This window comes from Hemitrygon akajei, chromosome 12 (assembly GCF_048418815.1).
Source record: "Hemitrygon akajei chromosome 12, sHemAka1.3, whole genome shotgun sequence".
Taxonomy (NCBI): Eukaryota; Metazoa; Chordata; class Chondrichthyes; order Myliobatiformes; family Dasyatidae; genus Hemitrygon; species Hemitrygon akajei.
Window position 1 is genome coordinate 4,080,324 of NC_133135.1, and position 14,054 is coordinate 4,094,377.

The 14,054-nt window shown below is 42.2% G+C and overlaps 1 protein-coding gene across 1 annotated transcript in view; it reads left to right on the forward strand.

Annotated features, from left to right (window-relative positions):
* The window catches only part of msh4 (mutS homolog 4), a 213,455-nt gene that overhangs the window by 111,942 nt on the left and 87,459 nt on the right, over positions 1 to 14,054 (forward strand). Inside the window, exons 8-9 of the mRNA XM_073063909.1 lie at positions 386 to 453; positions 754 to 828. Of these exons, the coding sequence (XP_072920010.1) occupies positions 386 to 453; positions 754 to 828 (143 nt within the window). The remainder of the gene's footprint in view (positions 1 to 385; positions 454 to 753; positions 829 to 14,054) is intronic.

The following is a 14,054-nucleotide window of genomic DNA, read 5'->3' on the forward strand; positions in this document are numbered from 1 at the left end:
CCCATCTAGTCCTTCCAACATTTCGTAGTTAACCGCTAGACTACGATGCTTCACTGTACTGGTTTAAGGCAGCTGAAGATATAACTACCAGTGATGGAGAGAATGAAAATGAGAATAGACAAGAGAGCAGAGTTGGAGGATGCAAAGTCCCTGGAAGGATGTTTCTATCCAGGATAGAAAGATTATTTCTATCCAGGTTGGTGATGAATGAGGTGAAAGAACTACTAAATATTTATAAATTAATTAGCTATTTCCTGGTTAGTCATTTTCTTCATGAAGTATGAGGTAATAATATTGAAATTAGATATTATTCTTATGTTCCATTACCGCTTGTTTGAATATATTTTATTATAGCTGTACCCTTGCTGTCTTTTTTCATCTGCAGTGATTTCACGGTTCTTGGACACTGATCAGCTCCTGTCTGTCTTGGTGCAAATTCCAAAACAAGACACAGTATGTTCCCTATATTTACTACTTTGTTATTCGTAGAGAAATTTCTCTTCCAATATGCATAGTATACTCTGATGTGCATAGAATACTCTGTAAGCGATAGCTATCCTACATTAAGACCTTAAGATTTTTAATATTAACTGGCTATGGAACCTTGATGTATTGACTCTGAATTACATATTGTCAATTACTTCTAAGTATAACAATTGTCATAAATGTAAATGATTTGCTTTTTTAAATTGAAACAACATATTAGTTGTAGCTACGCGAAAGCCATCATGGAGTTTCATGTTTATTTAATAGATACAGGCAGCTGGATCAAAGATTACAAACTTAATTTACTTGAAACATACATTGGAATTGGTGGAACCACTTCAGGTATGGCACTAATGAATGTGAAACTTGCAATTAGTAAAATAGTAATTATGTTCATCTGAGGAAAACTATAAAGGGTATATGATGACTACTGATGTGAAATTATTTTCGTACTGGAGTCATAAAGCCATACAGTGCAGAATCATTTATTTATCTCTTTATTGATCAATAGAGCCACATAGGATACACAATCACTTTATCAGTGCCAGCAATCACTGATTGGGGTTCGATTCCTGTCACTGTCTTTAAGGAGTTTGTGTACATCTTCATCCAGGTGCTCCGATTTCTCCCCACATTCCAGAGACCTCAGTGACATATTAATGAGTTATAGGCGCCAGAAGCATAGTGATGCTAGTGGGCTGTCCCCAGCACATCTTCAGATTGTGTTGTCATTGATACAAATGACACATTTCACAGTATGTTTTGATGTTTCAATGTACACGTGACAAATAAAAGATAATCTTAATGCCCTTCGTTCCAACTGGCTGAGGTGACCAAGTTGCCCAACCAATCTAGTTTCATTTGTCTACACTTAGCATATTATCCTTCTAAACCTTTCAATTCTATGTACTTGTCCAAGTATCTTTTAAATGTTGTGAATGTACTTGCTTCAACCACTTCCTCTGGCAGCACATTCCATATACAGACCACCTGTGTGTGGAAAGGGTTGCTTCAGGTTCCTGTTAAATTCAAGATTGTTTAACGTCAATTCCAGTACAGAAGTGTAAAGGGCAAGAAGATAATTGTTGCTCTGCTGCAGCACTAAAAAACATAATAAGATAAACGCAATAAATATAAAGACATGAGATAGTCCTGACAAAGGGTCTCGGTCCGAAACGTCGCCAGTGCTTCTCCTTATAGATGCTGCCTGGCCTGCTGTGTTCCACCAGCATTTTGTGTGTGTTGCGAGATAGTTTATTTACTCAGATTGATTATATGACAATAAGGTGACTAGGCATAGGAAAGATAGGCACATAAGGCAACTGACAGGAATTGATAAAGAGTTTGGTTAATGGGTGGAGGTGTTGATCAGCTTAAGTGTTTAGGGAAAGTCACTGTTTTTGAGTCTGGTGGTCCTGGTGTGGCTGCTACGTATCCTCCTCCCTGATGAGAGTGGAACAAACAGCCCATGAGCAGGGTGGGTGTGATCTTTCATGATGTTACTGGCCCTTTTCTGTATATACAGTACATACATGTGTAATGCCCTGGTTCACATTTTTACTGTTACGCTGTAGGTATTTTATTTTAGCTGTTCTGTAAGAGCAGTCGGTTCTGCTTTTAGCCTGTTTGGGTTACCGTTAAGATAAGGGAGGCTTAAGAATGAATGTCATCCAAATAGGATGGTGAAACTGGCAAGGTTCTAGAGTATACTGGGGGGAGAGGTTTTGTGAGGGACACTAAGGTTGGTCTTGGTCTGTGTTCGGTGGGAGATGAAGAGAGAAGACACTGGAGAGAACCCGTCGTCAGACTCGATCTGGTGGGAAAACGCTATTCGATGGAGCCAAGGCACGGAGGTCTACCAAGGATCAGTGAATATGGCTTTTGGAAGATTTGAGCTCCAGCCTGTGTGCATTTGACTGTTTAATTATAATGGATCCTTTTTGGATTTTTTTCTTTCTTTATTAACCCTTTGGTTAAGCTAACATTCATAAATATACTTCTTTTGTTACGTACCCCGTAACTGGGTCACTTACCAGCAAAGATAGAGAGGTCCGTTGAAGTCTGATGGTACTATTTTTAACAGTATTTATTGATACAAATACACAAAACAATGTCAATGCAAACATACAGATAATATACGTCGTCAATACTAAATCTAAAAACGCGGGTATAATAATAATAAGAAGAAGAAATAGCTCTATCGTTGTCTAGGGGATAATGCATTGTCCGATGGAAATATGAAAGTCACTCAGTTCATTCAAGCTACAGCTTCTGGGTTGGAGAGAAAGACGGGTTTAAAACTTGCCCATTCCTTTTATGATGTCAATCCTTCGAGAGTCGTTGGGAGTTGGTTTCCCCGTTGTTAGCTAAAAACCTTTCGGCCGTGGAAAAGGGCCCACCGATTCCAGGGCAAATGGAACCGGATGCACGTGGCCTTTCCCCTGGTTTCTTGCTATTACGGGATCGCTGGCGTTTCTTCTGGTGCTTCTGAGGGGCTGTTCCCACAGATCCTCTTTTTATTCTGACTCACAGGTCCTCAGATGTCAATCAGGTTGGGATGATGCAATCCCTCCACCAACCTCCCCCTCGTTTCATTGCCTGGGACGTCGAAGCATCGTACAGGATGCAATACACAAGTCCGTCTCCAAGAGACAATAGCCGGCATCAATGGGTCCGCCTCTCGGAGGCCAAGACACATTCCAATGACTTGTGGATTCTGCATGTCTTTCCCTCATTTCCTGTGTCTCCTGAATGGACTCAATAGTGATCTTGCGATTCTCACAAAGGAGGGGGCTACCCCGCACCCTTCGGTCCCTCCGAGCTGTGGTACATTCATAACACCCCCTTTCTTCAAAGCGTTTTCACCAGCGGTGAAAACGGAGTAGTACAGAGTCTTACAGGATTGTAGAATCTAACACAATACAAAAGTGTTTTTTTTACAGAGTAATACAGTTATACATTCAATTCAGTATCTAGATGGTTACCGATTACAATTGTCACTTCCTTTAATATCTTAACATCTTGTACCCTACTAAAGTCTTGTAGCATCAGACTCCAATTGAATAACCACCTATTTTTAGGTCTTATTTTTCTTTAGCCAACAAAACTAAAGAGTTGTGATCTTAGCTTACGGGTATACTACAACAGTTCATGCAAATACTAATCTTTATGTGGCCTTCAAACTCAACAGGCAGGCTTTCATGGGGGTTGTCTTTTATTATTCACAGGCTTTGTCGAAATCCCTTAAAACCGGTTTCTGCTATTTAAAAATGGCGTCCCCATTAACCCTCGCCTCTTTTCCGGTTAGTTCCCACGTGGGGAGCTTGGGTACCCTGGCAAAATAGGCTGTTGCCCGCTTTTTTCATAGGACTTATTTTATCAACACTGTGTCCCAAACTTAGACCATCTTCTGAATTTCCACCCAATTCTTTAATTTTACGCAAGTTGCTAGCTTTCTCTTCAGGACCCTTCAGGCTATTAGTTTTCAGTTCGAACTCTTTGTTCAAGCAGCATTTCAAATTCTGTCTTTTCACACCACACTCTGGAATAACAATAGCATGGGGGGCCCCGTCATCTTCCAACTCAACCTGTAAGTGATCCACAGGTTTTTAATTTTTTCATTTGATTTGGGAACTACATATTTCCCGTTTTCTTCAATGATAATATTTATCTCCCCACGTTTGATCTCCGCATTAACTTTTAACACACCTTCGAGCACAAACACCTGGGAACTCTCACTTCCCACTATTACCAAGGTTACCCCTTTCTTCACTGAACCAAGTCTATCTGACCCACAAGGACTGCATTCCTTTTCAACTGAATCAAATACCTCAGACTTTTTCTGAGCTCCATTACTAGGTTCAGTACCACGTGCATCCACATCTTGGACACACGCAAATGGGACATTTGCCTCTTCCAGGCTTTCAATACCCGTACCCGGTCCAAATTCTAAATTCCCCTGATTCTCCCAGCTGCTCTCTGGGCAACTCCCTTCCGGAGAAAATTCAACCCCGCGGGCTGTAACAACCTCATCTGCCAACCCAGCAGACTTCTTCAAGGTAAGGGCATCTTTTTCATCTAGGACTGCCCTCACTTCATTATTGGGAACACCTTTAGAATTTTCAACTTCTTCAAACAGTTCTGCCAAACCAGACAGATCATCCATGTCCAACTCTGGACTTTTTAACAGCTCTATCTGTTTCTCATCTCCATTTTGTGCCTCTAGCACTTCATTCCTCGCTAAGGGCAGGTCTATCTCCTCTCCCTTACTCTCTTTCACTTTACTACCCTCTGTTTTACCACCCTCCAAACCCTCGTGGTACAGAGTCGGTAAAAATGTCTCGGCCAAATCGATACTGGCCAGATTTAAACTGCTCTCGTTCTCAGCTGTCTTTCTCGACATGCTGCGAGTGACCGCGCAGGTGGGATAGATCTTGGAATATTGGGGCGGAGCCTCAACACTCACAGGCTGTTTTGTCAGCGTCATTGCCAACCAAACCTTACCACCGGCTAAATCGTTACCCAGAAGGACGTCCGCGTCAGTTCTCGGGAATTCTGATCGCACCCCCATTTCAACTGGTCCAGAGACTAGCTCACAATTCATAATGATCTTATGCAAGGGCACCATTTCCGTCCCTTTGCCTATTCCTTTCACAGCTACCATTCCCGTCTTGCGACCAAAATCTAGTACCTTACTGCTGATCAATGATAGTTCCGCCCCCGTGTCTCTCCAGATCTGTACTGGAACTGGGGTGTCTCCCTCCATCACAGACACAGTTCCGTTTGACATACAAGTCTCAGACCCTTCTCGTACTGTGTCTACCCAGGGCTCTCTTGTCGATTTACTGATTACCACGGCACATCCGATAGGGATGGCTGCTTTCCCTTTTCCTGTCTCTTTCTTTGGAGCAAAGCACCTAGATGCAATATGCCCCCCCTTTCCACAATTAAAACAGGTCAAGCCCGGAAATCTCTGGCCGCCTGGCCTTTCCCCCTCAATCTTACCACTAGCTCCCGGCGGGACCTCTGCCTCAGCTGGCGGGCTTTCTCGATCATTCCCACGGTCTCTCTGGGAACTTTTATTCGAGGAAAACTTTGTCTTGTGGGTCAGGGCATATTCATCTGCGAACCTAGCAAATTCTGAGATGGACTTATTCGGCTTCTCATTCAAATACATACAGATATTCTCCGAAACACAACCTTTAAATTCCTCAATCAGAATTAACTCCCTGGGACGCCAATAATCCTCTTCCACTATCTCTGCTGTGCACCAACGGTCCAAGAGCACACCCTTCTCATAGACAAACTCGGTATACATCTGATTCCACCCTTTCTTTAAATTTCTGAACTTTTGTCTATACGCTTCAGGTACTAGCTCATAACTCCAGATAATGGCCGCCTTTACTTTGTCATAACTATCCTCCTCTTCCTCCTCCATGGACAATGCTATATATGCCCGCTGTGCCTTCCCTTTTAACACACTTTGTAACAACGCCACCCACTGATCTCTGGGCCACTTCTGATTCACTGCCACCTTTTCAAAAAGCAAGAAATAACTATCAACATCCATCTCCTCGAACGGAGGTACTAACCTCAACTCCTGACTAACATTAAACCGCTCCTCTCGGTCTGACCCCTGAACACGTTGCTCTTGCCTTAACTTCTCCATCTCCAAGTCATGTTTCCTCTGTTTCTCTGCCTCCCTCTCCTTCTCGGCCCTTTCTTTCTCTTTCTCAGCTCTTTCTTTCTCCTTCTCAGCTGCTTCCAGCTGTTTTAACTGAAGTTCATGCTCTCTTTGCTTCTCAGCTCTGTCCTGCTCTAACTCCTTTAGCTGGAGCACATGCTCCCTTTCTTTTTCAGCCCGGTCCCGCTCTAACTCCTTTAGCTGGAGCTCATGCTCCCTTTGTTTGTCGGCCCTTTCTTTCTCCTTCTCAGCTGCTTTAACCTAATTGCATGTTCCAACCTTAATTTCTCCAACTCTAACTGAGCCGTCCCACTAGCTGGTACCTTTTCAAGGATATTTTCCAATACCTCAGCTGTAAACACATTCTTCCCAATATAATACTGAGTTATTGCCCTTCGCACCTCTCGCTTTTTCATTGACAACCTCACCTCTGCAAGGTTTAACCCCTTCGCCAAATTTATCAAGTCTGATTTGGTGGCCGCCTCTAGCGCCTCCAGAGTCAGGTTTTCTATAAATTCACCCACGTCCATCTTTACTGGTTTCCCGTCTGGCTACCCGCGTAACCAGATCCAAGTTTGGACTTACAAGCCCGATTCACTGGCCCCCCCCCCCCAATTTGGTGTCAATCCTGGGACGAGAACCCCAATTGTTATGTACCCCATAACTGGCTCACGTACCAGCAAAGATAGAGTGTTACGTACCCGTGACATGACAGTGGTGTACTTGTCACGTGACAGGTGTTGAAGCTATACTGGACTTGAGGTAATGGTCTTGTGATGGTGGAGTGACATCATTTTCCCACCAGTAGAGGTCATGTGACAGTTTTTTTTTACAGGGTATAAAAGGTGGACCCCTCCCTGTGAGGAGGGGCAGTTCGTGGCTGGATTTGCCATGTTGACTTCATGCCGCTGCGTGATTTAATGTTATGACGCAGTTGAGGTGAAAGATGAAGTTTTATCTAATGCCTAAAGTTTAAAAGGTCATTGCCAGTAGTTTCTTTACAATACTGCTAGTTGAGAATCAGTGGAGAGTGAAGATCGGAGTTCAGGAGTTAAAGATCGAGGAGAATTGATTTCGACGGTGAAACAGGTTCGACCTTGTTTGATCCTTATTCGGAAGGAATTCGTTGACTGTTCTCGTGTTAATCCCTGCGAAATAGCAGAAAGGATTGGGAATAGTTCTGTAAAGGAAAGGTCAGTGCCTTTAAGCCGTTTCGTTTCGTAAATTCTTCGTGGGAAAAAGTTCGATCTTGGGAACCGAAGCAACATGACATGAAAGAGAACTTAAATCGTCTTAAAAAGTCTGTCCCTTAAATGGACTGTGAGCATTCTGAACTTTTGGCAATACTACTTTGAAGAACTGTTTTTGCAACATCGCTTTAAGAACTGTTTAAGCTTCATTACTTTAAGAACTGTTTAAGCTGCTGCACAGCAGCTGATTTCCAGTTACGTTAGTGTTTTGTTTACTTTTTGGGGGTTTGTTTTCAGTGTTTAATAAACGTGTTATTTGTTATTTAAACCCCTGCCTAACTCATATATTTATTGTTGCCTGAAGCCGTAACAAGAGAGGTCCGTTGAAGTCTGATGGTACTATTTTTAACAGTATTTATTGATACAAATACACAAAACAATGTCAATGCAAACATACAGATAATATACATTGTCAATACTAAATCTAAAAACGCGGGTATAATAATAATAATAATAAGAAATAGCTCTATCATTGTCTAGAGGATAATGTATTGTCCGATGGAAATATGAAAGTCACTCAGTTCATTCAAGCTGCAGCTTCTGGGTTGGAGAGAAAGACGGGTTTAAAACTTGCCCATTCCTTTTATGATGTCAATCCTTCGAGAGTCGTTGGGAGTTGGTTTTCCCGTTGTTAGCTAAAAACCTTTCGGCCGTGGAAAAGGGCCCACCGATTCCAGGGCAAATGGAACCGGATGCACGTGGCCTTTCCCCTGGTTTCTTGCTATTACGGGATCGCTGGCGTTTCTTCTGGTGCGTCTGAGGGGCTGTTCCCACAGACCCTCTTTTTATCCTGACTCATAGGGTCTCAGATGTCAATCAGGTTGGGATGATGCAATCTCTCCACCAACCTCCCCCTCGTTTCATTGCCTGGGGCGTCTATGCATCGTACAGGATGCAATACACAAGTCCGTCTCCAAGAGACAATAGCCGGCATCAATGGGTCCGCCTCTCGGAGGCCAAGGCACATTCCAATGACTTGTGGATTCTGCATGTCTTTCCCTCATTTCCTGTGTCTCCTGAATGGACTCAATAGTGATCTTGCGATTCTCACAAAGGAGGGGGCTACCCCGCACCCTTCGGCCCCTCCAAGCTGTGGTACATTCATAACACTTTATAACTGTATGCAGTGTGTGAGCTGTTATTCCATGCCAATGGGCAATTGCAGGGGCAGTAAATTCACACAGCATTCACATACACCGGGCATTGGGCAGGTGAGATATCCTAATTTCATGGGTTTAGCAGGACCAAAGTTGTATACACTCTTGGGTTTCTCACCCGGGAAGCTGTTAGGAGCAGCTAACGAGCTGTTTCTATAGACACAGTAAGAAGGGGTTTCATTATGGGGGCTTGTCTGGGTTTGAGTTCGTTGGATAATGTGTGATTACCCTATGATATTGTTTAAGCCTGTGTTAAACTGTTGTCCAAAAAAGTGATTAAGATGCATGGTAATGGATGCTTCAGGGATTAAGCATTGGGTTGATTCAAAGTGATTACCTGTAGTTAGTGCTTGTGTTCTGAGCAGGGTGGATATCAGCAGCCCAGATGAGTTGTTGATTAGGGTTTTATGTAATAGTAGAACATTAAGAAAAGTTAAGATCATGGAGCGGCAGTTTGACTAAACAGTGGGCAAAGATTTTATTTTAGTTCAAACTAGTGCTGATGTAACAGGACTGGATCTGCCTGGTACCATTGGGGTACCCAGAGAGGCAGGTCAATGGGCTGTCTATACTTTCAGAGAACAGGGGGATGTCGGTGTGGGTGCCGAATTGGAAGCCAAGTTTCCCTTAGCTGAGGGCGGAGCCTTTAAAAACAAGTTGCTGTTGTTTCTGCTGATTGAGGGAAAAGAGTAATCTGATGTGGAAGGTCTAAGGAGTCCTTCAGTGAGGGGTGAAAATTCCTAGTTGGTATCGGCCCTTGTGTCCCTGGCGGAAAAATGGCAAAGTGCACTAGTGGAAAGTCAAAGTTATCGCAGGCTGAGGATGTTCTCAGGAGTGAAGCCCATCCCCGATGGTGAGGAGGAATATGAGATTTGGGCGGAGCAGAGCTCTCAGATGATGGATGAGTGACAGTGCACTGATAATGTGAAAAGACAGTGAATGGTAGTGAGTTTAAAAGGTCCAGCTGCCAAAACAGTGAGGTCCTTAAAGGCAGAGAACCCCTTACTTCCGTGGGCTATATGCAAGCGCTACATAGCGTTTTTCGCATGATGGGAAGCCCAGTGGAGCTATGGGGAAAGGGGAGAAACTTCCTGCCTACATTTTTGAGCTATTCAACTGGCTGAGGTGAGTCATTTAAGGATGGACCAAGTGCCAAAGGGTGTACAATCACAGGACATGATCACTTGAAGCCTTCAAATGTCCTGGAAGAAGTGCCCCCTTCCCTTGTTTGTTGAACTGATTAGAGAAGAGGAAAATGCAATGGAGGAGCAGGAGACCTCTGTCAGCAGGGTACAGCCCTTGGTGGTAGCCTCTGTTGCTGAAGCGACCCTAAAGCCACACAGGTGGGGGTTTTGCAGAATTTCGTGAATGATTAGAGAATTGAGGTATCTCGGTTGGTATCGGTGGGTGCTGTCACCAAGCATGACAAAGTCGATAAGGAGCCTGGCCCACTGATGGGACATACTAAGCAGAGGGCTGCTATTGAATGGGGTCCTTTGAAAAAGGGAGTGACCGGTATTGTCTGTTACAACTGTGGTGTGAAGGATGGGAAAACCTTGGGAAAGGGAGCCCACGGGTGCTTAAACAGAAGGGAAATCAGGAAACTTCAGAGAAACCCAGTGAGGGAATGGCCTGTCATCTTGGGGGGAACACATTCCAGTCAATATATCGAGGAAAACACTAAAGTGAAAAGCCCTATTGCTGAAGGCTTAGTGGGGCCAAGCTCCAGTGTATCCACATGGATTGAGGGTGTTTTTGCTAGATCCATACTTGACACAGATTCTCAGGTTACTCTGCTGTACAGATCCCTCTACAACTGGTATTTGATGCATTTGTCATTGATGCCACTCAGAGCTTTAGTACTGGTGACTACCTATATGGTGGTTACTTGGTGAAGCTGGAGTTTTCGGAGGCAGATGTGGGAGTAGCTGAGATCCTTGATACGTTAGTGTTGGTCTAGACCTGGTCCAGAAGGGTGAAGCTTCAGTTCTTGTGGGGATCAATACTCCTATTGTAAGGAGACAAGTGGGAGCCTACAGGGAGAAAGTTGAAGAGGGCTGTGCTCAGAGCTGCTTTTGAGGAGGTGCAGGCCCATCCTAGGCTGGATGATGAGCACAAACAAGGAACTGTGTGGTACACCCAGTCCAAACTGTCATGTTATAGCCTGGGGAAGTAACTAGAGTGATGGGAAACCTCCTGGTGGATGCTCCAGAAGACCAAGAAGAGGAGTCACGCTTACCTGCTGGGTACTGATGTGGCCCAAACTGCAAAAGCCATCGGCTGTACAAGTAAACAGGATGACCATGATTGTCAGTAACACCTTGAAGAGGGAGGGGAATGCCAGTGGCACACCTTTTCTCAGTGACTGTCAAGTCTAGTTTTCCCGTGAGACAAGCAGGAAAGAAGCCATCTCCTGGAAAGGGGAAGTTGACAGCCAAGTCATTCACCTTTGGTGATTCCCAGGTAATTGGAGTTTGGAAGAGGAGATTGACAGAGAAGGTGTTGAAGTTTGAAGATGTCTTTTCTACTGATGAGTTTGATGTGGGTTGTTCCAAGAGTACTCACCACACCGTTCGAGAGACAGAGGACACCCCCTTCAGAGAAAGGTCTTGGCAACTGGCACCCACCAAGGTGGAGGACGTTCTGCAGAAGCTGAAGGAAGCTGGGATTATCACTGAGTCCAGGAGTCCCTTTGTGTCCCCCATTGTGATGAGGAAGAAGAATGGGAAGGTAGGAATGTATGTTGACTATCGGACTCTGAACCGGCGCACAGTCCCCGACCAGTATACTGTTCTGAGGATCAAGGATGCACTGGCCTGCCTGAGTGGAGTGAAGTGGTTCAGTGTGCTGAACCTAAGGAGTGGGTATTATCACATTCCCATGAGTGAGGCTGACAAGGAGAAGACAGCATTCATATGTCCACTTGGATTCTTTCAGTCTGAAAGGATACCCCAGGGCATATCAGGAGAACTGGCTACTTTCCAGCATGTCATGAAGAAAATTGTTGGGATATGAACTTGCTTCAGGTGCTAATGTACCAGATGATCTCATTTTGTTTGGATCCACCCTGGAAGAGCATGAGGCGAGGTTACTGAAGGTGTTAGGTCACCTTAAAGATGAAGGGTTAAAACTGTCACTGGACAAATTGCCAGTTCTGCGAGACATCTGTCAACTACATTGGGCTTGGGCACATAGTCTCGTGGGATGGATTAGCTACAGATCTGCTGAAGATAGTGGCAGTGACCACATGGCCAAGGCCCAAGAAAGTGAGCACCTTCCGCTCATATTCCTTGGATTCCATGGGTACTATCGAAGGTTCGTGAAGGACTACTCGAAAGTGAGTCACCCTTTGAATCAGCTTCTGTGCAGCTACCCTCTCTTTTTTTTTTTTTTTTTTAAACTTTTTTTATTGTTTTCAAATAGTTACAAAATAAAAGTGTATGAGAAAAAAAAAAAAATGTTACCCAGCCCCCCTCCCCTTAACCCCTCCCCCCTAACATCCCTAAAAAAAAAGAAAGAGAAAAAAAAAGGAATGCCTGGATATTGGAAGATCCCCACACGCTCCACGGAGTTCGTAATAACTTTGGTGTATGCATTTATTTCTTTCCCCAAGTAACCAATTATTTCATCTTCGGAGCACCTATATATTTAATCCTGTCTTTTGTAAATAAGGGCGCCAAATTTTCAAAAATGTTTCATATTTATCTCTTAAATTGTAAGTGATTTTTTCAAGTGGAATACAGCCATAAATTTCGTTCTTCCAACGATCTATACTTAGATATGTATCCGATTTCCAAGTCACTGCAATAGCTTTTTTGGCTACTGCCAATGCAATTTTTATAAATTCTTTCTGATATTTATTCAATCTGGATATCGGTTTTATCCCTTCAATATTACCTAGTAAAAGTAATGTTGGGTTGTGTGGAAGTTGTATTCCAATGATTTGTTCCAGTAAAACTCTTAAATTTGTCCAAAAAGGTTGAATTTTGGAGCAAGACCAAGTAGAATGTAAAAAAGTACCAATTTCTTGGTTACATCGAAAACACTGATCAGATAGATTTGGGTTTAATTTGTTTATTTTTTGTGGTGTAATATATAGTTGATGTAAAAAATTGTATTGCACTAATCTTAATCGAACGTTTATTGTATTTGTCATACTCTCAAGACATAGTCTTGACCAGTTTTTTTCTTCAATTTTGATATTCAAATCACTTTCCCATTTTTGTCTTGACTTATGGACTCCTTGTTTAATTGCCTGTTTTTGAATCAAATTATACATACAAGAGATAAATTTTTTAATCTTTCCTTTTTGAATTAAAGTTTCTATTTCATTGGGTTTCGGTAGTAACATTGTTTGACCTAGCTTTTCTCTTAAGTAAGCCCTTAGTTGAAAGTAACAAAAAAGAGTGTTGTTTGATACTTTATATTTATTCTTTAATTGATCAAATGACATTAATATACCTCCTTCAAAACAATCTCCTATATATCTAATCCCTTTTTGAAACCAATTATATAAAAGTTGATTATCCATTGTAAAAGGAATAAGTCTATTTTGGATTAAAGATCTCTTTGCTAATAAGGATTTCTTTGTCTCATCGTCAACATTTATCTTATTCCATAAATCAATCAAATGTTTTAATATAGGAGATTCTTTCTTTTCCCGTATCCATTTAGATTCCCATTTATATATAAAGTCTTCTGGTATGTTTTCTCCTATTTTATCTAGTTCTATTCTGATCCACGCCGGTTTGTCTTTCTCAAAAAAGGATGCAATAAATCTAAGTTGATTTGCTTTATAATAATTCTTAAAATTTGGAAGTTGTAACCCTCCTAGCTCAAATTTCCATGTCAATTTTTCCAACGATATTCTTGACATCTTACCTTTCCAAAGAAACTTCCTCACATATTTATTCAGCTCTTGAAAAAACTTCTGGGGTAATTGTATTGGTAGTGATTGAAATAAGTATTGTAATCTAGGGAATATATTCATTTTTATGGTATTTACTCTACCTACTAATGTTATTGGTAATACCATCCATTTATCAAGATCTTCTTGAATTTTTTTCAATAGTGGTAAATAATTTAATTTGTATATGTTTTTTATATCATTATCGACTCTTATACCTAAATATTTTATACCATTTGCCGGCCATCTAAACTGGGTTATTGATCGACATTGATTATAGTCTCCTTTAGTAAGAGGTAAAATTTCACTTTTGTCCCAGTTTATTTTGTAACCTGATACTTTCCCATATTCTTCTAATCTATAGGATAATTTACGCAACGATTGCAATGGGTTTGTTAGATAAAGTAGAACATCATCAGCAAATAAGTTGATCTTGTATTCTTCTTGGTTAACTCTAAAACCCTTAATATCTGGGTCCATTCTGATCAGTTCAGCTAATGGCTCTATCGCCAACACAAATAAAGCAGGTGATAATGGACAACCTTGCCTAGTTGACCTTGTTAACTGAAATG